Here is a 27,976-nt window from a genome sequence, read left to right as displayed (position 1 = left end):
ATTTTTCTCGTAAATGTTGGATCTTCTTCATGCAGAAGAAATATCAGGATTTTGCAATTTTTTGTGAATTTAAAGCATTCGTCGAGAAAGATACTGGAAAAAGTTTAAAGCTCTCAGGAGTGATAATGATGGAGAGTATGTGTCGAATGAGTTTAAAAAATTATGTGCGGTAGAATCATTTCGATGGGAATTGATAATATCTCATAACCCACAACATAATGGGGTGGCTGAAAGGAAGAATAGAAGCATTGTATTGGAATCACGGGCGAAGTTTCATGATCAAGGCCTACCACTACACTTGTGGGTCGAGGCATGCAACACAATTGTTTATTTGCAGAACAAAAGCCCTCATCAAATTCTTGGGATGAGAACACCAAAAGAATATTTTTCAGGGAAGAAACTAGATGTGGGTCACTTCAGGATTTTTGGTTCATCAAAATATTTCCATGTAAACAAATATGCACGGAAGAAGCTTGAGCCAACAACAGAGTTGGGGATATTTGTGGGGTACATTGATAAACCTCACAACTATTGGGTGTACCTTCAGACCAACATGATGACAATGGTTCGAAGGGATGTAAAATTCGATGAATAGAAGGCCATGAGATGTTCTCTTGAGAGGGAGATTCAACTACATGTGGTTGAGGAGCTTTTAGCTCCTAAGGAGGAACCTTATATTGATGTGGAGCAGCCACATGTAGAGGATCAAGGAGTGGAGACACCCACTCATGTAGAGTCTTCCAAATATGGGAGAAAGTGCACCAGAGAGGCTGACAAGTTATTACATGATGGTAGAGAGAATGTGGGAGCACCCACATCACAACGCAGACAAAGGAGGTCACTAGAGAGGTACACTGGACACAAAGCCTTCCTATTTTGAGGAAGCAGTGCAACAACCGGTTCGGGTTGATGCCATGGTTGAGGAGTATGACTCCATTGTCAGGAATAGTGTTTGGGATGTGGTCCCAAGACCAGCAGACAAGTTAGTGGTGAGTTCCTAATGGCTTGACAAAGTAAATCAAGCAACGGATGGTAGTGTGGAGAAACACAAGGCCAGGTTTGTGACCAGAGGTTTTTCTCAGGTGGAGGGGATTGATTACGATGAGAATTTTTCTCTTGCTGCAAGGTACTCATCAATCATATCCATTTTAGCACTGCTAGCGCAGATGGGATGGAAGATACATCAGATGGATGTAAAGACAACCTTCCTGACCTTCAACAGAGAGTCAGATGTGTGCTAACTCAAGCGAGCGTTGTATGGGCTGAAGCAAGCACCCTGTGCTTGGTACATCAAGATCGATAACTACATCACCAGGTTGGGCTTCAGAAAAAGTGAAGCAAATGCGAACCTTTACCATATTGTGGTTGAAGGTAAATTGTTGATTATTGTTTTATATGTCAAGGATTTGATTCTGATAGGTGATGATAAGTTGATCAAGTCTTGCAAAGAGGATCTTACAAGAGAGTTTGAAATGAAGGACTTGGGGCTCATGCACTTCATTCTGGGCATGGAAGTATGGCAAGGTGATGAGGAACTTTTTGTCTCTCAGCGAAACTATGCCAACGAGATACTGAAAATATTCCACATGGAGAGAAGTAAACCCATGGAGACTCCTCTAGTAGGCAACTGGAGGAAGGAGGATGTTACTTCCAGTGAAGTAGTGGAAGCTACTATTTACAGACATTTTGTGGGTTCAGCTATGCAGTTAACCAACTTAGTCAAATGATGGTTAAGTCGACCAAGCTGTATTGGAAGGAAACCAAGCATGTGTTAAGATACCTCAAAAGCACTACTCAGTATGGTTTATGGTACAAATAGGTAGAGGGAGTGAAGCTTCAAGGCTTCACCAATGCAGATTGGGCAGGGAGTTTGTCTGAAAGGAAGAGCACATTCGGAGGGATCTTTAGTATTGGGTCAATAGTTATTTCTTGGTACAACAAGAAACGAAGATCAGTTGCACTCAATTCAGCAGAGGCAGAGTACATGACTACTAGTCAAGTAGCTTGTGAGGCTATCTGAATGAGGAAGATTCTGGTTGGTATTACTATGACAATAAGAGTTGTATCAAACTCTCTGAAAATATAGTTTTTCATTTTTGGTCCAAGCATATTGATATCTGGTATCATCATCTTCGAGATTGTGTGCAGAGGAGAATTATGTTGTTGGAGTACATTCCCACAAAGGAGTAGGATGCAGATATTTTGACAAAGGATTTGTCAAGATGAAAATTCAAGTTTCATAGAGACAGGATGAGGGTAGCTTATAATCCATTTCTTATTGAGAGGGAGTGTTAAAAATAGCAACAATAAATTCCAATTTAATTTTTCCTTGAATTAAATTGTGAATTAAATCGAAATTTTATTCTCATAACAACTTGTAATAGTTAATTAAGTTAAATTGACTTAATTGACTTAAGAAATTCGAGTTGGAAGTCTATCTAGATTCATGTAGAGTGATCCTTAAATTTTAGGGTCCCAAGTTGAGTTCTTTTGAGTTTTAATTAGATAACCCATTCTAATTGAGTTATAGTTAGCTAAACTAGTTCTAACTGTTGGAGGAACTAGTAGAGGTCTAGTAGTGGAGTAGTGCACCAATGCCACACCAATTAAATGAAGATTCACTCATAAATAGTGCATTCATGTCAGTTTAGAGGAAGACCCAGTTGATATTAGAGTTCAGGGACAACGTACTATCAGTTGTCTAATTTTCCAAGTTGTACATATGGTGCATGCAGCCAGTTGAGGGCCTATGGATTGATTGCGCAGTCATGGGTGGAGAATTTCCCAATTAAATACAGGTAAATTCTCTCAGGAATTGCACAAGGAAGTAGGGGCTTGGAAGGTAGCTTAATTGGCTAAGTGTTGGCTTGATTTGGCTTGTGAAGTAGAGAGATAGATTGTACTAGTGCAAGAATTGTTCGGGTTGAACAAGCATTGTATTTTCTTCTCATATCTTCTAATTAATGCAATATAGATAGACGGGGTTTTTAGTATTTTCTTTCCCTAGAGAAATATTGTGTTATGTGCGATTGATATTCTTCCTTTTTTTCTTGTTGTTTTCATTGATTAATTTTGGTTTCCGCTGAAGAGTATAGTAGATTCTTGTCTTTTGTTTTATCATATCACATAAGTTATTGAATCTACAGTAAAAATATACAGTTACAAATCCCTCCCCCTTAGGGGAACATCGTCATCAGTATTTTATAACACCTATGACCAACTGTTGTGGTTGCTGCAACACCCTCCAACATTTTGGGTTACACCAAATTTCAGATCCTTCCTTGGTCTTTTGCATTGTTGTTGCAAACACTAGAACTCATTCATGAGCTTTCTTGTAGTGCTTTGGTCCCTTTTGCATGTTGGGTTAATTATTATCTTTTGGCATGTTTGACTGTCGTAGAATGTTTTCAACCCTATTCTGATGGTTTCGAAGGTTGGGCTTTGTGTATATGATTTTTTCTAACCATGGAAACATCTTTTGCACCCATACACAAAGTCTTGAGCATTGTCGCCCAAGTGTCGTCATGGTCATCCTAAAGTCTATATTAAGTGTTGCACTTGTCATATCTTCCATAAGGCAGCCACATGGAGGGAAATGTTTTGTTGATGTGTTTGGATGATCTATTTTTTCGTGTCGTCAAAGTATGCTAAGTGTGTGATCACGGTTAAGGTCCATCACAGTTCATCACCTATCCCACACAGCCATTTTCGGAAAATCTTCCCGACCGAGCGACTTAGCTTCACCAGTACCAAACTAAACTATGCATTGTGCAGTCTCAGCCCTCTAAGTTGTGACCTTGCTGCTTGATACTGCATAATGCGCAGTCCCTCTCCCACAGGGTTGTTGCACTGTGCAATTCCTATGCCTAACTCTCGACCTTGACCCCCAGAATTGTGCAGTCATGTCCACGAGCCTGGCTTGAACTACACACTTCACATATTCAACCTTCAAGATCTTCCCTTGGCTACTGTAACTGCACAATGAAAAGAATCCCAACCTCCATTGACATCCAAAACTGCGCAGTTGGATTTCCTAGTGTCCATTCCCTCAGCCTGACCCCAATGTGTCCATAAATTGAGCAGTCTTGTCCTCCAGGCCTCCCCGAGCTGTACACTGCACAGTCTTAGAGCTCAATATCTTCCCCCTGACTACTGGAATTGTGCAATGCGCAGTCAATAAGCCCCTCTTCCAAGCTTTTCACTTGTTCTAGGCTTAGTTGATGGATCAGAACGCATCATCATAGACCAAGGGGTTTTTGAATTGATGTCATCTCATCATGAGTGGATTGCAGGAACATGTACACTATCATGTCATGGAAAGATGATGGAGAAGGAGAAGAAGGAGGAAGCATGCCTAAAGAATCTTTTGTAGCTGAAATCACAAGTTGATCAATCGAGAAAAATCAAAGGGACACAAGTTTGCGACCACTATCCAAGACTAAATATCATTGAATATTCTACATCACCAAGCCATGTGGAGGTGAAAAGAAAGCATATTCAAGAAAAAATCTATCACTTAGTAGCAACAATAACTTAACATTGCCACATCATCAAGAAGTCCATGTCAGTAGTGTCATGTCATGAGTGGTCATATGCCACATCACTATTGTGGACCATATATATTGTATTCAACTGTATTGTAAACTGGAAGTCCAAAGGTCACACATGGAATGCAAAGAGACATGTAAGTTGGAAAGTCATAGGAAGTCAAACAATCATGAGGGTAGTCAAAGAGTCACCCTTGGTTATATATACTCCCTCATTGTATGAGTGAAGGACTTTTCACCTTGGCTCCTCCTGCAAGGCATTAGAGAGATCAACTATATATTTAAGGACCAAGGAGTGGCTCCAATGTCCCACTATTATGGATAATGATGTACATTGTAAACATGTGTCTTGGAACTTTTACTTAATAACAAAAGCCTTCAAGGCCAACATGTTCTTCATGCATGGACTATGAATGTTTGTAAGACTATTTTGTGGATGTTTGTATTTCATGTTTTCTTTCACATGTGCTAAGATAGTTGAACTATTTCAGTTATTTTAGTACTTATCTTATTGAGAATGTGTTGTAATGGTTGTTATCGTTGTCCCATCCTTGTGGACTATTCCGCGGGATATTAGACAAATATTTCTCTATTTGTTGGTTGTAACAACCATCACATCCGTTGTGGACTATTTCGTTATATGTTATATAAACGTCTGGTTCATGTGTGTCTCTTCATGGGTGGTACTATTACCTCTCACTTAAAGGCTCACTTTTCTCCCCTCTCCGCAGTAGAAGAACCCCAACATAGTTGCAACTAAACACTCACCAAGCACACCTCCATTTATTTTCGAAGACACCATTTCATCCCTCTCTCATGCTAACAGATAGAGCCAAGGAAAATCCTTAAGGATTCTACAACCAAGCCTTTATACTGGATGGGACTCCTACACCAAAAGATGTGAGGTCTAGTTGGGACTTCATATCGGGGAGATCCCCTGAATGTTGGTGGGTCCAACATTGTCAACACCAACAAAACTACTAAGAACCAAAACATACTACCTATGGAGCTTTATAACTTAGCTCAATGTATTATTTACAATGAACAACCTATTGACAAGCAAAACCAACATGACAAACATGACAACATAACAACCATACTGTTTATTGGAACTTTATAACACAACTCATTGCAGTATTTACAATAAAAAACATACATAGATATGTACATATACCAAATATCATTTGCCTCAACCAGTAAACAATGAAGGATACATAGCCCACATATGATAAAACATCTCCCATGTAGCTTCATCGGGCCCAAAGTGCTTCCACTACACTTTATCTTGCTCAATTGCTCAGTTCCAAAGCATGAGTTGTTTCCGCTGCAAAATGCACTAAGGTTCCAATTAGAATTATCCTTTTGGCTCCACCTATAATACAAACTATTCAATCACATCACTAACATCCTTCACATGTCTTTTAAGCAATGAAACATGGAAAACATCATGGAATTTCACTGTCAATGACAATGCAAGTCTATAGACCACTGGTCCAATCCTCTCAAGGACCTCGAAAAGACCGCAGTATCGAGGTGCCAACTTGGCACATTATCCAATCCTCAATAATCTCCTTTTGGGCTTGATGTACAAATACACATGCTCCCCAACCTGAAACTCCTTGAACACCATGTGATGATCTTCATAACTCTTCTAATTTTCCTGTGATGCCTCTATATTCTTCTTGAGAACCTGCATTTCCTATTTCATCTCTTCCAACATGTCCAGTCCAATAAATACCCTGTTCATTGGATCACTCCAACTAATGGGAGTATTACAAATCCACCCATAAAGTGCCTCAAACAAACTCATCTTGGAATATTCATGATACCCATTATTATAAGTAAACTCAACCAGTTCAAGATACTCCTCCCACCTCCTCTACTGGTTCATAACATACATTCTTTCTCAACATGTCCTCTAGAATCCTATTGACCCTCTCTATCTGTCCATCTGTCTATGAATAATAAGTTGCACTAAAGGACAACTCTATCCCTAGACCTGCAAACAACTCCTTCCAAAACCTAGAATTGAACTTGGCATCTCTCCTTGACACAATCTTCCTAGGAATAACATTCAATCTCACTATCTTCCTGATGAATACCTAAGCTACCTCACTAGATGAATTAGTAGACTTCACTAGAATGAAGTGAGCTACCTTGGTCAACATTTCAACCACAATCATGATGGAATCGTATTGTTTGGATGTATTCGGAAAACCTATGATAAAATCCATAAAAATGACCTCCCATTTCCCTTCTGAAATCAGAATTGGTTGCAGTAAACTAGTAGGATGCTTGCACTATGCTTTTACTTGCTGACAATCCAAACATCTTGTGATGAACTCAACTACCTCTTTCTTCAAATTCAACCAATAGAAGAACTTCTTCACAATGGTTAGAGTCTTCTGATATCCCAGATGGCCTAAATACGGTTTAATATTAAATTCCCTTAAGATAAGCTTCTTGAGTTCATTGTCGTTCAACACATAGTTTTTGTCCCTAAATCTCACCAAAGTATTTGCCGTGAGATGATAATCTGCATCATGTTCACCTGCATCTTATTGTTGTAACCTATGCTTAAGTTGTTGGTACCTGTAATCCTGTTGCCCTGCCTATAAGATATGATCCTATAAATATGTCCCATATGAACTCATAGATGCAATGTGATTCACATGCACTCTTTTGCTAAGAGCATCTGCAACCTTGTTCTCCTTACCATTAATGTACCTAATCTCGAATTCAAACTCACTGAGCGTGGCCAACCATCTAGCTTACTTGGCATTCAGATTAGGTTGGTCAAACAAGTATCTTAGCCCACAATGATCACTCATCAAGACGAACCTCCTGCCAAGAAGATAATGCCTCCACATCTTCAATGCACGAATGATCGGTACCAACTCAAGATCACAAGTCACATAGTCTTGCTCATGCTCGTTCAGTTTCCTTAAATCATAGCATACCACCTATCCCTTCTGCATCAAGACTCCACCAAGTCCTCTCTTGCAAGTGTCTGTACCCACCACGAACTCTTTATTTGGATCTACAACCTTTAGAACTAGAGCATTTGTAAGAAAATTCTTAAATTGCTCAAAAATTGTTGCACATTCCTTTGTCCATTCAATTTTATTTCCTTTCCTTTGCAAGGATGTAATAGGATAGGTAATCTGTGAGAATTTCCTAATGAACCTCATTTAGTAACCTACTAACCCCATGAATGATCTAACCTCATCCACATTCCTAAGAGCTACCCATTCCATGATAGCTTTGATCTTTTTTGGGTCCAATGCTATGCCTTTTTTGGAAACAACATGTCCCAGGTAATGTACCTATATCTGAAAGAAACTACACTTGATAAGCTTGAAATACAATTGATTCTCTCTTAGCAACCTCTACACTACTTCTAGGTGTTCTACCTGCTCTTTCTCATTCTTAGAATATATCAATATATCATCTTTGAATACTATCACAAACTTGTCCAGATAAGGAAACAACACAGTATTCATCAAACACATGAAAGTAGTTGGAGCATTAGTTAAACCAAAAGGAACCACAACAAACTCATAATGCCCATACCTGGTCTGGAAACCAGTCTTGTAGATGTCCTCTTCTTTTATGAATACCTGATGATACCCTGAGCTCAAATCAATCTTCGAGAACATTGTTGCTCCCTTCAAATGATCAAACAAGTCATCGATCCTTGACAATGGATAATTGCTCATGATCATCACCTTACTCAATTGTATGTAATCAATACACCACCTGAGAGTACCATCCTTATTCTTCACAAACAGCATTGGTGCAGCCCAAGGTGATACACTTGGCCTAATGTATCCCTTGTCAAGCATTTCCTTCAACTACAACTTCAATTCCACTAACTCTAGAGTTCTCATCCTGTAAGGTGCCTTCAACGTTGGTGTTGCTCCTATTACCAAATCAATAGATAAATCCACATCCCTGTGAAGTGATAACTCTAAAATATCTATTGGAAATACATCCTGAAATTGTTGTAAAACCAGATACCTCTTCAAGACTTTTGCATACTCATCATCTTTACCTTTATGACTGTAACTCATGCACTACAAACAATACCCACCCTTTCCTACAACTACGCTTTTCCTGCATAGTTGTAACCATTCTCACCGATGTAGGCTTCTTCTTACCCTGCAAGATTATCTTTTCTCCATCATCATCCAAGAACTCGATAGCCTTCTCATAACAATCCACCTTAGTCTTGTGAAGGTAAAACCAATCCATACCCGAAAGAATATTGTACGAACCCAATGGAAGCACATTTAGATGTGTTTATGTAGGCATACCATTCAGCTCAAATGCACAAGCTCTTACCCAATGATGAACTATTTTCTTAGTACCTGTAGCCAACTGCACCAACCAAGACTTTTCATGCACTTCTTTTATCAAACCACACTTATCCACCAGGTGAGGATTAACATAACTATAATTAGATCTAGGGTCAATCAAAAAGCTTATTTTCCATCTCAATAATGGATGCTTGGTGATCCACCTGCTTGTTATCAAATGTTGCATAGATCTGAGGAATGATTTACCCAACATCCCCAACTATATGTGCCTCCTCAGCACTGTAGATCTAAGGCCTACCACCCTGATACAATGGAAAATCCTTCTTGCGATGATCCTTGCCACATATCCAACACTGCAAAGGCCCACTACCTATATTCTTCTACTCTCTAGGTTGAGGTCCATGTCCCTTCTCAACTACATTAAATTTCTTATAAGGAGCAACATTTTCCTTCTCACATGCATCCTGAGGTCTTCCCTTTGGTGGCCACTTTCCTTTAGTCTTGTCATTCCCTTTCCAACCCTGCTTAGAATCGGTCTTACACTTCGATTGCTCATAAAAATTCTTTAACTTTCCAATGACTTCCTCCAACGATCAAGGCTCATCATACTCAATCTGATCCTTGAATGCTAATGGTAGTCCATTGATGAACCTTTGAAATTTTGTCTTCTCATCCTTGAGGTAAGGCACATACCTCAACAACTCCAAGAACTTAGTCATGTACTCCTCATCTGTCATAGATCCCATCTTCAAATCATATAACTCCTTGGCCTTTCCATCATAGTACCTTTCTGACAAGTATTTCTTCTTGAAGAGTCTCTTGAATTCATGCCAACTCAACTCCTTTGTCCTGATGTCCTTGACATGCTTCACATCTTCCCACCAGATGTCTACTTTTCCTTTGAGGCTGAAAATAACTATCCTTGCCTTCATGTTCTCTATATAGTCATGCAAGTCAAAGTACTTCATTCCAAGCAACCATGCCTCTACATCTTCTGGCTTCTTCAACTCTCCATCGAATGTAGGTGGCTTGGATTTCTTGAACTCATTCGGAAAATATCCCCTCTCACTCCTCCTGTAAGGATGATAGTGATGATGACCATGATACCTGTACAAACCAAAACTAGAATAGAACCCATAACCACTGCCTCTCTTATAAAGTGTATCCAAGAACTTGTCATCTCTGATTATTTCATCCTATATGACCGGTGCCCACCATGAGACTTACTACCATATGCCCCATTAGTCCTGTCCTCTTGTCCATAACTGATCCATGGTTGTCCCTACCTCTGCAAGTCTGAAAAACTTTGAATGATAACTACATTGACCTCTGCTTGTTTCTTCTATGCCTTGATAAGTCTTCCTTGTGACTGAATGGTTCTATCAGTATCTTCCTTGCAACTTATGATCTTCGCCCTCAAACTTCTCAAGGTATTTGCTATTTCTAGAGAGTACTCATCTCTGTGTTGCTCATCTTATCTACAAGGGGAGTCTCGTGAACTATAATACACCATTTTTATAGTCATCTTTGATCTTCTTCTTCCTGCAAGCGTACCATGTCAGATAAACTAAATACAAACATAATCCACATACCTCAGTGAATTTCAAGAGAATATCATTTTGAAAAATCAATCTATATTAGCAAAATACATATATATACTTAATCATATCAATATATCGACATCATGCATGATAACACCAACTACATACAACTACCTCATGCACGACAACCATAAACATGACAATGCATGCATGACGACATGCATCTATCTCATCCAGTCTAAGTATTGAACCAGGCTCTGATACCAGTCTATAACACACCCCTCCCACATTTACCCACCTTAACTAGCCTGCCAGGGTAAAAATGAGCTGAAGGATACTATGAAATGACCCAACCTCGTAAGTATAGTTAAGGATGTGGAGTCGACAACTGGAACTTTACTAACCTTCCTCAGGGACTACAAGACACCCAAGAGCTAAACAACCACTCCAAGTGCCCCAACCCTGAGCTAGATTTCCTTTTTGGAGACCTGGGCCCGCAACCACATGCATGGAAAGACCTCCATATTGTTGTAGGCCTCCAACCACATGCATAAGCTTGTAAGGGTGTGTTTATAGCCCAAAACTTCCAAGTCAGAGGGTGCAGTCCCAAATTATTAGCCACCATTTCAAGCTAGCCTCCATACCACTGCTCAAAAGTTAATGAGACTTTCCAGAATGATAAATAACATCAATACAAATTCATTCATACAAAACTTGATTGAGGATTTGACCTAACTAGGCCTAACCATGACAATCATTTTGTCAAACATATGGTGAACATGTAATCTACAAGTCATGAATGAATATTTGAACATAGGGGTCTGAAACTTATCTAAGAATATGCCCTTTTATAATAGTTGCAATAACATTTTTTAGCTCATGCATTCATTAACCATTCACCAAATAATCAAAACATATCAAGAGCCATAACTAGAACATATTATGGAACCATGCTTATAACCAACATATAATTAGAATAATAACCACAATAGAACAACCATCAAAGTCACATAATAACGAGTACAAGTACTCATAGAATGCAATAGGAAAAGAGATCTTATTAACATGTGCAAAATCCAACCAAGTCATGGACTTCCATGTACCACCCGACTATAGATTGAGCTGAACCAAATATTTCTTTCACCGAATCACCCCCTTGCCACATTCCAAGCATGAATGTGGGATCTAAAGACATAAACAACTAGGTCTTCCTAGATATTAGACCACCTCCACCCTCATGTTCCCGTGATCTCGCCAAAACGGTTCAACATATCACATAAGCTTGGTGGGTTTTGCCGCTGAACCTGGAAGGTAGTTGCCATTCTCTAGGAGAGATTTGTGCATGAAGGTTTACCAATATAATCTTTTTTGAGTACTAATAGAAATTAGTCGATGAAATTTACAAGAAAAATGAGATAACATGTGCATAAGCTCAAATATTATGGCTACTCCAATGAGGGAAAGTTCTATTTCTACTTATCTATTGATCTATTCATTGTTTAAAAAATGGAACAATTTGGATTGTCTTAAAATTGACTAAAACTTCTAGGAGAAAATGTTCATAGTCAAAGTTCTTATCAATTAGAGGAAACAATCATTTCCAACAAAAATTATCCAATTTAAGAGAAAATTTCCACCTAAAATATGAATTTATCCACTTAGTATCACATATACATTCAACATTATTTTTTTCCCATTTATAAATTCCAACAATAAGAAATAATTAGATCATATATCTCCATAACAAATTTTTCACTATACTAAAATCCTAAGCATCAACTCATAGGTGAATACGAGTATTACTTCCTTGCAATATTGGCAGTCTCAATTTCACTAAAAATTTAGTGTTTCTTTCAATTTGCTGTGATATTGGCACCTATGGATCTTAATACAACTTAACAACATAGGATTATATGTGAGTGCAGTGGATGGCCCCTTATCTGCTATTGTTGCTTACACTAATTCATAATATTATATTTTCTAATTCTTTTTTTACGTTGTAATTACATAGTGGTTTGTCAAGATAAAGAGGAATTTGACTGGTTCTAATTCTATGGTGAGGTTAGCTGACAAGAAATATGTTTGTCAACGCACCATGCGTGCACTGGGAGGAATTAATCATAGTGGAAATCATGATGTAGTTAGCTACAAATGTAGATCAATATCTATGTTTTCACTGACTTATTTTTTTCCTTGGAAAAAAGCGTAATTTAATTATCATTTGAAATAAAATTACATTTTGCACATACATGTCCAACATGTTTTCAGAGATAAAAGATCACATGGATCTGGCATAAAAATGGCTTAAAGCCCTCATAACTTAGCATAAAGAAAAATGATTATCTTTCTTAATGACCTGTATAATTATAAAAGTCGTCCTCTTTTCTTTTCTTTCTCTTCTTCTTTTTTTCTTACTTCCAGACCCTTGTGGCAAGTTGGATGATAGCTAAAGTTGAACCCCCTAGATTTTCTGTAAGGGTGAGTTCCTTTTCTAATTCATAACTCTCAAATACATGAGATCTTTTAGTTCTTAGTATCATCTCGTTCTTCATGGCTACTCCTTCGTGTACTGTGGGAGTTGGTGTGGCTGCCATCCCCATTTTTTGTTTGAGATCTGTTGTCTGTGGAGGGGTCTCCTCCTGTGTCGTTACTTATGTCATTTCCTCATTTTATTTACTTGGGGGATCCCTTTGATCCATCTCTTCTTCGTCTTTATAAGGAGGAGGAGGTTCATGGGGTTTCCAATTCTTTGTTTTACGCCTCTGCCTTTTCCTCTTATTTGTTGGTTTTTTGGCAAGAGGAAAACTATCTTGTAGATGTCCAGTTTGGTTGCATACAAGACATATGAAATTTGACTTTCCATAATCTAGATGTTGTGTCCACTGGTAGTTTCTATTGTTCAATTGGATATGATATGACAGCCCCTTGCTAAGGTTAATATCCAAATAGATGTGGGCATATGTGAAGAGACCCTTTGTTATTCTCTCAATATCTACTTTGACAAAAAATCCTAGTGCGTTTCCAATGTCTTGAAGAACTAAATGATACCAAAAAGGGAGTAGGATGTTACACAAGTGAACCCAGACAAGCATTTTTGTTACTTCCATTGTTGGTGGGTCGAAATATGGGAACTAGGGGGTGGTGAATAACCCATCTCTTCCCCAGAACCATAGTCCTTTCTCAAATATTTTCTCGTAATCTTCTTTTGATGAGGAGTGTACAATGAAGAACCCCTTCAAGCATAAGAAGATGTCGCAATCTGTAGGCTAGTTTATGTGGATCCATCCGTATAAATCCTCAGGTTTGAGTCGGTAACTATTAAATATGCAAATAACAACCTCTTTATGAAAATATGAGAATACGTTATTTACCTGTGAGTTTTGGATTGTGATCTGTGGGTATTTTTCCATCTTTTCCACTATGTAAGGCTAAGGAAATGTCCTAGTTGGAGCTGCGGTCTTTGCATGTTCTGAATTTCCCTGACAAATTCTTTATAAGAGGCTAAAGGGCCAGGTCTTGATTCCCCAATTAAAACCAATACCAAGGATAGAGTGCAGCCTTTGTTTATTCTATATTCTTTGAGGGTCTTCTTGTCTTGCAGATTGTTTCCTTCCAAGATGAGATTTTGCTCAACTGATGAGAGCCCCTCTTGATGTTGTATATTGAGTTTGGCGTTCTCAACTAAGTCTTCATCATTGACCCAAATCAATATGAATCTTCCAGCCATAGTTTTTATGAAAGTTTGGAACATCTTGTCCTCCTTTGTGCAAAAACCTTGTTTCTGAACTGAATGTGTACTCATATCTGCACAGATCTAGGGTCCATAAGGTGGTGGAACATGAAGATTTTGGCATGCAAGACTGGATCCACACTCTGAAACTCGTTGGGGTTGGTTTTTTCTTTTAATCCCCCTGCCAACCCCAACGAGTGGGATTTTTTTTTTCATCAGATCGTCTCCGATCTAGAGGTAGCAGACTGATAAGTCTTTAGTATCAAGAGATTCGAGCAATAGATACCCCCATAAGCCTAACTGAGCAGTGTGGAGTAGTTGTGTGAGACTACATGATTTGGATCGAGTTGTAGGAAAACAAATCAAGTGATCATCGTCTTCGCTCTAGGATCCTCTGACCCCCTCTGAATACATTATTATGATGCCCTTTGAATGCACTGCTGCTTCATGTTGCATGAGCGTTCTTTCCACCTCATGCGTTGGTCCAGGCCTACTATATTCATTGTCATGGAGGAGACTGAAGCCAATAACCACTTAATTTGGTTCCCCTCCATATCCAATGTTGATATGGTATGGAACATCTATTGGTTCATCCCTGCAATGAGAAAACACCCCCATGTACTTCACCAGCCTCATGGTCTCATCTTCCCCAAGCCTTGAATCCCTGTGGGGGGAAACTACAAGATATGGCTCCCGGGCTTCGACCTGAAGAGAGCCAAGGAGAACCCTAGCATCATGTACGTTCACCATCTCTTCCCTCCTCCTGTCATCATGTGTGCACTGACTTATTAAAAATATTTCAAAATAACATGGAATTATAATTTAAAATTAAGTTCTTCATAATATGGAATTCTGGTATGATTCTCGCTCAGGGTGCGAGGCATCTCGAGTTCAATTCTGACAATGCCTCGTAATATGGTAATGCTTTCTATTTATCTATTATGGGGGGGGCAGATCAATTGGTGATCAAAGTAATGTGAAATCTGTGAAAACTGAAATATCCAAGGTTCAAATCCCATTATTTGCGACCTGGTTTATGGAGAGGAGGACATGTTGTGGAGTCCCAGAGGGGGGCAACTCAATTGGTGATTGAAGTAATGTGAAATTTGTGAAAATTAAAAGATCCAAGGTTCAAATCCCATTATTTGTGACCTAGTTTATGGAGAGGAGGACATGTTGTGGACCCCCAAAGGTTTACTAGTAGCTATGGGTTGTTAGGTTCCTATGGGATACCAAATAAAAAATAAAAAAATTAGGCTATCTCTTCTTTCCAAAATTGTCAATCACCTTTGATAGCTTTTCTTGCATAAGCATGTTTTTGATGATAAATCCCACTCTTATTTTTATCAAAATAATATTACACCAACTTCGTTTTTTATTTTTTAACATTTCAAAATTGTTCTTGGATTTCCATTTTGATTTTTAACATTTCAAAATTGTTCATAAATTTCCAACAGTTTAAATTTGTTCTTGTTTAATGCTTTCTAAATATTTTCATTGTTTAAAGCATAGATATGTGATTGAAGGAAACAAGCAAGCATTCCAAGGAAATTGTAGGGGATTAACTTTAAACAATGAAGATGCCTAATTAACCATAATGCATAGTTACATACATAATACTATTCTTGCCAATGTCTACTCACGCAACGATAATTACAACATTATATTCCAACCAAAAAATGGATTGGTATTTTGTTTTAAGTGTCATGACAACACTGAGAGAAACTACCAAGACATTGAAAAAAACCTCTAAACCTTACATTGTAAAACTCAATGAAAATATTACAGTTGTGAATGCTATTTTTTGCATTTTCTATAGGCATTGATGTCAATGTTTAACTTCTCTGCACTTGCACATCTTACATAGAAAACATACATCAGTCAACTCTATTCCAATAAATCATTATGACAAGATCCAAGCTCCGCCTTGTAGCTTCCTCCAATAATGTCTCTCATAATTACTTTGCCTTGGACAATAATCATGATCATAGTCTAACTACATAAGCAATTGGCAATGACATTGAGGAGCTAAGCTTCTATTTCAGGAGAAATAGGGTTGGAAACTTTGCAAATGTTGCACTCTTTCCAAATTCCCTGGCCATGAAAAATTCCATATCCACCTCTTTCACTTTTGGATTCCACTAATGGAGGAGAAGCACAAGATGAATGCTTGCAAGGATAAAGGAAAAGAAGGAGGTGTGCAACCTTCATACTCAACAAAATCACCTTTTGCACTGGACCCTTTTTCTACCATGCTGAAGCGATGATCTACGATTAACACTAGAGGAATTCAATAACAAATTGGATATATATTCATATACCAACATATTGCAAGGATCATGGATGGTATTCAATCCTCCTTACCTACGAAGAGGGGATCATCCTCTTCCATCCTGAAAAATTGGGTAAGAAATGAACCATACATGCAAGGGTTGTCCACTCAACCTACAACATATGGTTGATAAAGAGAGAACTTCCACGCCAACTCAAAGCCTCTGATCTACATCTTATGCATTACCACATTCTTTATAAAGTCCTTGCTTGTAAGTTTCTCTAGCAGCAACTCCAATGTATGCAACTCCAAAGTTTATTATATTACTCAACCCAAAATATTAAACAAGAATGAATTGCACTCATCGTCCAGGAGGCATTAAGAAGTCCATTTTCCAAGGTCTACAATAACATAAGGCACCATGCTGACAATCTTATTAGAATCCCTGCTCTGGTTAATTAGTTGAGCTTTGACAAGATGAGAGAATGTGACTAATTCATCTTCTTGGTCACACTCTACATCTTCCTATTTCAAAATAAGAAAAACCAAAATAAGAAATTAAAGTTTTTTATCATTTTGAAATTTTGATAATTCTTTTAAAATTTTAAAATTTAAGTTATGGTAATAATTTAAGTCTAAAATTGCTATAGTCTAACTTTTTTTAGCTTAGTATAATTAATAGACGGGATTTGATTTGCCTATTAACCATTCTTAATTTAGCATTGATCAATGCATATTATAATATTTTATGCAATTCTTTTTAGAGCATAATGTTTAACTTGAGTGACACCAAACTTCCCTGCAACAATAGTTTTGAATGAATTGTTAATTTTGCATTCAATATTTATATATAATCAAAATTTAACCATAATAACAATTTAACCTCTTCCTCTTCAGTGTTCCTTTCCCTTACTTTAGAATGTGCTAATTTTAAATCTATTGTGCTAAATATTATTATTAGATATAAATTTTTCACAATAAATAATTATTATGTTTTTAAAAATTAAAATGAATCTCTTTCATTTTAAATTAAATTAAAATTAAATTAAAAACCTTTTTCACAAAAATTGAGCAACTCCACAGTTCAATAAGGTTATGAAATGCATTTGCTGAATTTTAAAAATAGTCCATGTGGTTGAGAGATTTTTCAGCAACTCCACGGTTTAAAAAGGTTATGAAATCCAATTGCTGAATTTTAAAAATTGTTGATGTGGTTGAGAGATTTATTCATTTGAAAACATATATCAGAAAAGCAGTGAACTACAACAAAAAACTATCTGGTTTTGAGTAGAAGACAATGAATTTAGTGCACTATCTAGATTCTAGAAAGCCGAGCGGAATTTCAAAAGAAAAGCATGTCAATTGTGCGGGAAAATTGGTCAATGGTATCAACAATTGATCAGGGAAAGTTTCAAATCTCACTGCGATAATCAAATGTTTAAATGTGGCTCTTGTTATCACTGGTTTAAAATAGATGTTCACTATGTTTTTGTTTGTGCAAATTATTTAAAACAATGTGATATTATATCAATGGACCATTATAATATCTTTGAAATAATAACCATAATGATAATTTTAATAGATATTAATGATAATATCGATGATCTCATTTTTAATATAATTTTTTAATAATGATAATGGTTTTTGTTATTATTTTGGATTTATTTGAATTTTTATTTTAAGTAAAATATTTATAGTATGTGCTTATGTTTTTATAAAATTTTGACAATTAACTCGTAGTGGATTTCAGGATCAACTCATTCAATAGATTATACAGTGTGAGTAGGTATAATAGTTAAGAGCATGTGTTTCCTCCTAAGAGGTTGCAAGTTCAAAACCAAAAGGGTAGAGTATGTATGTCTCCTTAGACTTAACCAAGACAACAATTAAAGCAAGAGTGAATTACAAACATGAATTCAAACTTTTTGAATCATAATGTTTTATAATCTATGATTGTGCACCTTTTGCTCAAGGAATTAATGATATCTAATTGAGCAGTTGCAGCCATGGAAATCTTTAAGACCAAATTGCACTCATCCTCCAGATCAAACTAAGAATTCAATCTCCTAAGGTTTACCATAACAAAAAGCACAATCCTGACAATCTTGTCAGAGACCCTACTCTACTTAATCAATTGAACGTTGACAAAACGAGAGAATGTGGCTAATTCATCTTCTTCATTAGAATCTACATCTTCTTGTTTCAAAATACAAAGATATTGTTCCTAATAAAACACTCCTAAAATCCCATAGAATCCATTACCAAAAAGAGTTGAAGGTTATATACTCACTAATCAACGATAGGGCCATAATTGATGATTTTCATATCTCTAGAGAAGTCAGTGTGCACAATTGTTTGCTTCATAGCTACTAGGTCTATGGCATAAAGCTTTCTTGAAGGGTACTTTGTGGATTTAACAGAGCCCAACGTAAGATGTGAGTCCCCATTATTCTTTGCTCTCAAAATTTTCTTACCTCCTTTAGAGAATATAGCACCCATTTGTATCATCTTTTCACTAAACACCCTTTTGAGTTGCATCGACAATTTTGCACATCTCGCTTCTTAGCGAGCAACAATAGAGACATAAAGTATGTTTTCCAAAGGAAATTTGATGTTGGGAAAAACAAATATGAGCAACAATCTTGGCATGAACTATGTTTTCGATAGCAGATTTGAAAAGGTAGAGTTTCCATAGGGGCTTCACCCAATGAACGTTTGACATATCACATGTGTTCGTGGCATACTAAACAATACCCCTAATTTGACTACATAGTGGAAAATACCTCTAAAAGTCACCTTATTTAACCCCCTACCAATACAAACCTAGTACACTTTCCCAATTTAAAAAAACCCTACTTTCACTAGATATTGTAAGTATCCATTTTTTCATTAACATTTTTTATATCTATTTATATTTTTCATTAACTTTGAGCTCTAATTTTTATACTTGCCGATATAAAAATCTTTTACCCCTAATATATGCTCAATGTATTATGTCATTTTTTCCTCAATATATATTCTTAATATGAATATATGTAGTATGATATTGCTCCCCTATAAAACCCATGAGAGATTCTAACCAAAAATATTGACAAATACCAACTTCATAGTGAAACAATATGTAACTCGATTGATGTAACAATTTATTGAGAGCCAAATCTATTCCTCTACTCAAAATAAAGATTGAGTTAAAGTTCGAAAGATTGAGACTCCATTCGTATTAATGCATGGCTTTTAAACTTTTTTAGGAATAAGTTGGTGTTTTCAATTTTAAAGTTGCAGTTGACGTTAAAGTAACTTTTTAATAATTTCCTATGTAATGAGTTGTATTACATTACTTTGAGTAAAGGACGATGGTGGAGACTTCACCGTGGAGCACACAGATGGGTAGAGGCGTGTCATACTTGTTATTATTAATCACTGTCATGGATGCAATTTATGTCAAATTAGTGAATATAAAGATGAAAGGCAGACACACAGACGAGTGATTTAGTACCATAGACTCAAAATGCAATTTATGTCAAATTAGTGAATATAAAGATGAAAGGCAGACACACAGACGATGATTTAGTACCATAGACTCAAAAGGAAAGGATAGTTAGCATGCGGAAAACACCTCTAACTAAGATTTTAGCATCTCCAAGTCCTAATTACTCTAGCAAAACTCTACACAATTTGGAGGATATTTGAAGGAAAAAAGTTTCCTAGCAGAGTCGGTCATCCGTGGAAGCGAGGGTAACTTCTCTATGGTCCCCCTGGAATTGGAAAATCCAGTTTAGTTGTAGCCATAGCCAATTATGTAAACTACAACGTGTACAACCTAGAGCTGAAAAAAGTCACAAAACTTCACACGTTGCTCATATAGAGAACAACAAATTACTCGGCATTAGTCCCTGTAGGACTATTGCGATCGCTAGATCGTTGACGGCCTATTAATTCATTAGTCGACCAAATTTTTTTAAGCTTTATCACGATTTAATCCAAGTTTTATATTGCCAATTTTATCGAAGGAAATTTTAAGCAAAGTTTTTGGATGAAAATAATTGACCTCTTGTTGTAGCCTTCTCTTATGCCAATGTTGGGACAACTTATTTTATCCAAAGTCTGGTTGTAGAAATATTGGGACACTGCTTTTATCTAAAGTTTTTCTCTTATGTCAATGTTAGGACAACTTATCTTATCCAAAGTCCGGTTGTAGAAATATTGGGACACTGCTTTTATCTAATGTGTTTTTTTCTATGACCAAATATTGGGACAAATGATTTTATCTAAAGTTTTTTTCCACTCGCAACAACTATGCATGTAGATGGCCACTGTTGTCGACCGAGAAGCCTGAAGCCTGCCACTTGCAGTGCATGTACATTGCCACCGTTATTTGGACTACATTTCCACCGTTTTTTGGACTATAATGCTCTGTTCTATGTTGCACGGGAGAGCTAGGAAACCCGTTCCGGTGGTTCCCATGCTCCTTGGAACTTTGGAGCTGCAAAGGAACGTTCCGTTTTCTGTGGGAACGGTAAAAGAAACTTTGGATGGTTTCCGGAACTGGTCAGGCTTAAATTTGCAATGCTCCAGTGGACCCATGTGGAAATTGGAATTGGCAGCGGTCTTTTAGCTATGACAGCTAGTTTCCAACCAAAATTTCCAGTATGGTTTCAGTGGAAACTGCCAGCGTGATATGAAAATTGGCTACTTGAATTCACTAATTTAGTAATTTTCACTTTGAATTCACCCACGAAATTGCAGAATTTAGTAATTGAATTCACCCATGAAATTGTATAGTGGATTACGAACAATATGGTAAGTCAAAAATACTGTAAACCCCAAAGAAAAGGACCTAGGCAGAGAAAGCACCTGGGCAGAGAAAGACGCACTTGCTGTTACACACTGTATGATCAGAGAGGGAAATACGCACTTGTTATTAATAGACGATGCACTATTCGTCTTTCCACCAGTTTCTGTGGATATGAATGGGTGAGAATGTCTTTGGCGCCAAAAAAACCCTTCAGTTTTTCCATAAATGCTGATTGCTACACCTCTTTTCACTAAGAGCTTTAGTTGTTGTTTGGCGTTGAGAGCGGAGAGCTGAGTGTGTTGAGAGAGCTAAGTGTGTTGAGAGTTGTAGTGCTGCCCTTCAACAATAAACTACTTGTTTCGTTTTCATAAGTTCAGGTAAAAAAACAAATAAAGCATATTTTATTTTTATTTTTGTTTTTTATATATTTGAGTTGTTTGGGAATGCAGGATTTAAAAATTTAGGCGAGAGCTCATAGCTTAAACATTTACATGTATGATCCAACATTTTACTCAAATATGTTCATGGATACAACGCAATGATTAATTCAAAAGAAAATAATAAGACATGGCTTCAAACTTAAAATTGGTATCTACACTACACTAGTAAAAAAAGTGAGTTTAAATTTGTTATGGATCACTAAATTTTTTAAAGAAATATCTGCAAATTCTTTTTCTTACCTCTGTAACTTATATTAATGTAATTTTAGTAAAGGTTCACCCTATTGGTAAATATTATATCTTTTTGGTAAAATAGGAGACCTATGTCAACACTTATTTTTGGTAACATATGTCAACATATATATCTTTTTGCTATGGCAGCCGTCTTTTTTATTATAGATATTATGTTTTTTATTATATAATATTACCGCTCCCAATTAGCGGTTTCCTGGAAAATTTGGGGAAACCTCTAGCCGTTCCACACACCCGTACCCAAGTTCCCAACGTTCCCAAGTTCCAGAAACTCGTGCAACATAGGCTCTGTGGTGTTCTTGGTCCGATTACAAAAAGAAAGGGTAGTTGGTAGCTTGGTTACCTGGTAATCCATTGAAGTAGCTAAAACACCATAGACGACATATCGCAGTGCCTTGGGTTCACCCATATTCTTCTGGTAACTCATGGTGCCTTAGGGAAGCACATCGATATTGTGAGGATGTGCAAGCAGCCTGCCAGGCCTGAGCATGAGCAACCTAAATAGATTATTATTGTCTTCCAATAGATTATTATTGTCTTCCAAATAGATTAGCAGAGTAGGGTTGGAAGTTATGTACTAGATTAACATAGCAGGGTTGGAAGTTCTATGCTTACCTCTTGGTTGAGTGCTCTAACTAGGCTTAATTGCAAACTTGGCCTAGTTGCAATGAAGGGAAGTGGAAATGATAGCGGGTGAAATCCAGTAATGAAAAAAAAGACGAGACGAGTTAGAAGATCCCAACTTGGGAGTTCCCGTTTGCCAGGAGAATGGATAGAATGTTTTTGATGAGAATTCTTATGTTTCCTTTCCTTACGCGCAGAACCCAAGCATTGATCGATATAAACAATTCTGCTCTTGTCTTAACCAATGTAGCTAACGGCCTAAACTCCCCATATGCTTCAATCCAATAAGTTCCCCAGATCCTTCAGTCTAATCCTTTCAGTTAACCATGTCTACGCCCAAAGTTAACCATGTCTATGCCCAAGCCACAAGCCTTAGTAACACCGAGTTTTCAGGTGCCACTAAGGCCAGCGGCGACAATAAGAGCATCACATCATTCATTTGGTAGCTGGGTGATTCGAGAATGTAAACCCCCATTTGATTCACATAATATCTCCCCATGAGCAAAATACAGATGAGCATCACTGTCAGAGATAACTCCAATGAGCAGAGATACTCCCCATTTGCAAAAAAGAGTGAACTTGTTCTGGGTGAAGGTAGCTTGTCCTAAGCATCACAGATCTCCCCGTGAAAAATCAGTTCGGTGTTCTGAAACATCCACCTTTTTTCTTCTATACTGAAATAAATTAATTTCCATTTAAAATGAACGAAATGCCAAAAAAAAAAATACTGTCAAATTTATTACACACGCTGATAACGAGTAACGAGAAAAATGTGTTTCTTACTTTCCTCATTTTCAATCAATGTAGAATTCCGACTCGCGATGGATGAACATGATAGCTTGTGAAGTGCCAGAGTGACGATATGGTTCATCAGAATTTATACTATACCGCAGACATTATTAATGTAGTATATTTCAGCAACGTACCACATTAAACGTTCTCCGTTTACCATAGATGATAATTTTCAAAGATACCTTCGTCTAAAAATAAATAAAACATCTGACACTTTCATAAGATACGGTGACGTAGATATCCATTGCAATTGTATTAACATAACGCGATTCACAATGTTAAGAATTTCACAATAAATTATCACTCTTTTTAGTTAAACTTATTAAAAACTTAAAAACAATTCATTTCAGACCATAACAACTCTTTCCATTTCATTAAAATATTTTCATTTAAATATAATAAAAGTTTTTAATCTCCATGTTCTATGAATAATCTGAATTTAACTTTATTTATGTTTGACATGTGATATATATTTTACCGTAATAATATCTATATTGACATCTATTCTATAACAATATTTAGTACACTTACGCCATATACGATTTTGTTTAGCATATTAATATAATTGTATTTTCATTTTAATATTTAATTATTATTTTAATATTCAGTTATCATTTTAATATTTAATTAATTTATTGTTATATAGTTTATATGAGAATTGTTTATATTGGAATTGGGCTGATAATTAATAGAACATTCTTCTTATAATACATCATCCAAAATATATAAAATGTATTTAAAAAAGTTTCCACTTTCCAAAAAACATTTATAAAGTTAATTTAAAAAACATTTTTTCCACTGGTTAAGATTGGAATCAAACAGTTTCTCCGGGCTATTTGAACCCTCTACATGGGAATCAAACGGTTACATGCAATGTTGTTAAAATCGCGATCGGGATTTATTCGGCGCCGGGAAAAAAGCGGAAAAAATCGTAAAAATCGGGAAAAAAGCGGAAAAAATCGGGAAAAAATCGTTTGGCACAAAAATATTCATTTTTTTTCATTTTTTTTCAATTTTTTTAATATCTAAACCATCTACAACATAAAATAAATACATTGACACATAAATATGATAAAAAAACTAATATATAAGATGTTTAATATCATTTCTAGCGCTAAAATCACACATAACATTGAATCATGTCCTGAATAGTAAGTCCTGAGTCCCAACTCAGCCTCAAAATATCAACAAAAAATATGATAATGTATCTCATCATGTCATAATGTCATATACAATAAAATGAAAGTCTAAGACTCTAATCCTATTGATTTCCTCTGCCCCTCTTGCGAGAAAATGTCACTGCTTTCTCTTTCCCCCTAGATGAAGATGCTGGTGCCTGTGGTGGTGGAAATGGCAGTGGAGTCTGACGTGCTCTAGAAGCTGAAGGAGTAGCTGTAGAAGTAGCAGCTACTGTAGGTAGACGGAGACCACGTCCTCTACTGGTGGTAGTGGTAGCCCGGGTAGGCGGTGTCACCTCCTCCTCCTGCTCCTCCAACTCCTCCTCCTCCTGCTCCTGCTCCTGCTCCTGCTCCTCCTCCTCCTCCTCCTCCCCCTCCTCCTCCCCCTCATCCTGCACTAACCAATCCTCAGTGGGATCCATGAGAGGCCTCTCGGTCTCAACCCTCCATTCAGCAGTGGTGTCAATCCCATCCAATGAGATGGCATCCATATCAGGTGTCTTCTCTAGTTGCCTCACCCACAATCGAAGATTGTAGTAGACATAGACCATGTCATTAAGTCTACGGGACTCCAACCTGTACAAAGTTCATGAAATAATAATTAATAATTAATATTATAAAAAAAAATATTGTTTAATGAATTCAAAAATTTATTTGGAAATTTGCATTATTTTAAATGTTTAAGTGTTAAGTTGTTAACCTATTGCGCTTCTTGTTGTGTATTTTTTCAAATACACTCCAATTGCGCTCACATCCCGAGGAGCTGCATGTTTGGCTGAGGATGCGTACGGCAAGCTTTTGCAAAAGGGGTACTCTGCCACCATACATCTTCCACCATGCGTCTACAACAAAATTACAAATAAAATTTTAAATAAACATAAGAAAAAAATGGAATTTGAAGAGACAATGAAATTTGAAACAAAGTTACAAAGTACAAACTAAAAAATACCTGGCATTTTAATCGTCCTATCAATGACAGCCATCTCAAAGCCAAATGTGCCACCTGACATCTTATATGTCTCAATTTGTCTAGAGATCTCTATACGTTGTTCTGGAGATCTCACCATCTTCTGGACACAGTTTAATAATCCTTCCACGACCTCAGTATCAAAATCAAACCCACATGCATAAGAAAATGCAGGGTTCAGGAAAAGCCCAGCAGCATGAATGGGACGATGGAGTGTGTTGTTCCATCGCTCATCAATGGCGTTCCATAGAAGGAGTTGTCTCTGGAACCCATCATCTCCCTTGTCATCATAGTAGGACCGAATGGCTTCTTTGGCCCTGTCCATGGCTTCATACAAATAGCCCATTGCGGGCTTCTCACCATCTACCAACCGAAGAACCTTTACCAAAGGTTCAGTGACAGCGCACACCTCCTGCACTCCCGCCCAGAAGTCTTCTTGGTATGAAACAAGTCTGCACACGGCCTCTCCTTCTGGTTTGCGGCTCATTGGCGAAGAACGCCACTCCTCTGAAAGAAACATTCTCTTCAAATCCCACATAGATTTCAAGAGGGATTGAAGAGATATGAAACTCGTCGCAAACCGCGTAATGGCGGGGCGCACCAACTCTTTGTTGTTGGTGCATTGTCTCATCAAGCTAAGCACAGATGTGTGATTGTAAATAAATTTTGTGATGCTTTTTGATGAGTCAACAGTCTCTTTGACAAAGGGAATTTTCCCTATGTCCTCTAACATCAAATCAATACAATGGGCAGCGCAAGGTGTCCAAAATAAAGTAGGATGCCTGTCCATAAGCATTCTACCAGCAGCAACATAATTTGTAGCATTGTCCGTTATGACTTGGACAACATTTTCTGCACCCACCTCCAAAATAAACACATCCAGCAAATCACATAAAGTTCTTGCATCTTTGATTTGATGAGTTGCATCAATAGATTTGATAAACATAGTCCCCTTGGGACAACTAACCAAGAAGTTTATAAGGGTTCTCCCCTTTTGGTCAGTGCAACCATCTGACATAACAGTGCATCCTGTTTGTGCCCATGATGCCCTAAAATCCTCCAATCTTTGGGTGCAGTCACGCTTTTCATCTTGAAGAAGCCGGCCTCTGAAATCATGAAGAGAAGGGATTTTGTACCCCGGGCCAACACTGGCAATAACATCAACAGTAGGTTGGAAAAATGGATTATTCCTTACAACGCTGAAAGGAATATCACTCCAGAGGAGAAATTTTGTCATCAACTTGTCAGCTTGTTGTTTTTCATTTCTTTTTAGCATTGAACCGATAGTTGGTTGTGCACCAGGTGTGGTTCGAGGAACAAAAAATGATGATGCAGCTACCAGATTGACTAACGCTGCAGTAGAACCAGTGCCACTTGGCCCACTTCCTTCAGCTGACCTTTTTAGTTGCCTCAAAAGTTCTTCTTTGGCCTCTTTAGTGTGCTCTAATTCTCCCAATGATTTCATGGCTTTTCGGATAATTTCAGCATTTGTATTTTTACAGGGCTCCACATTACGTCCATGGATTTGTGCAAGGTGGAACTTCAACCTGTACACCCCCCGAATATCTCCTTTCCACACAACTTGCAATACAAGTTTTGTCTATCATTCGGAGTTTTAGGTTCACCATATTCCCAGAAAGGATCCAATTTCCTTGGCATGTTTGTTTTTGAATTTTGAATTTGCAAACCTATGGAAAAATAAGGATTAGGAAATAGGAATTTAGGATTACATAATACAAATTACAATTTAGCATTTACAAAATTACAAGTTAATTATTTCCAAAATCCCAATTTCCAAACCCAAGTTACCCAACCAAATGCCAATGGCAAATGCCAAAAAACAATGAAAATTCAAAAAAAATAAACAATGTTTAAAAAAAATGAGAAAATAAAAATAAAAAATTGGTTCTCATAGTCATAACAAATAACCCATCCCAAATCAATGAAAAATTTCAAAAAATTCTTTAAAAACAATGAAAAACAAAGTTTTTATAGAAGCAAAACAAAAAAAAATTAATCTACATACCTTTTTTACGGACAAATTGGTGATCTTGGCTTGGATTCCTCCTAAAAACGCTTGGATTCGCTCCCAAATCCGACGGAAACCCTTCAGCTGCTCTCCCTCACCTCTTCTCCTCCTCCTCCGCGCGGACAGCCAAATGAATTAAAAAAAAAAATAGATTTTTGCATATAAAAGCCCGCTGCTCGCGCCTGTAGCGATTTTTTCGAAAAAATCGCGATTTTTTGAAAAACTCGCGATTTTTTCGAAAAAATCGGGTATAAAAAAAATTGGCGATTTTTATGGATAAAAATCGCGATTTTTTGAAAAAATCACGATTTTATCGGGATTTTAACAACACTGGTTACATGGGAATCAAACAGTTTCCCTGGGAAAATTTTTGTGATTATTTCTGCAGGTTGTATGACAAAGTAGTGAGGTGCTTATTTCCCCGTAACGGATAACGACACTGCATAAAACCATGAAACATTTAATTGGCTTACGATTTGGTTTATTGAAA

General features: G+C 37.1%; 1 protein-coding gene across 1 annotated transcript in view; it reads right to left on the bottom strand.

Moving 5' to 3' along the window:
* The window catches only part of LOC149222957 (uncharacterized), a 42,754-nt gene extending 17,240 nt beyond the window's left edge, over positions 1–25,514 (bottom strand). Inside the window, exons 1-2 of the mRNA XM_089387735.1 lie at positions 25,191–25,514; positions 24,787–25,066 (exon numbers count right to left, since the gene is read on the bottom strand). Coding sequence (XP_089243861.1) covers positions 24,787–25,066; positions 25,191–25,318 — 408 coding nt within the window. The 5' untranslated portion in view covers positions 25,319–25,514. The remainder of the gene's footprint in view (positions 1–24,786; positions 25,067–25,190) is intronic.
* Positions 25,515–27,976: the final 2,462 nt, after the last annotated feature.

The sequence above is a fragment of the Pinus tabuliformis genome, chromosome Q, assembly GCF_031772625.1.
Source record: "Pinus tabuliformis cultivar Carrire ecotype Pingquan chromosome Q, CPIR1, whole genome shotgun sequence".
In the NCBI taxonomy this organism is placed as follows: domain Eukaryota; kingdom Viridiplantae; phylum Streptophyta; class Pinopsida; order Pinales; family Pinaceae; genus Pinus; species Pinus tabuliformis.
Note: the sequence above shows the minus strand (reverse complement) of the source record. Positions and strands in the feature narration are given on the sequence as shown.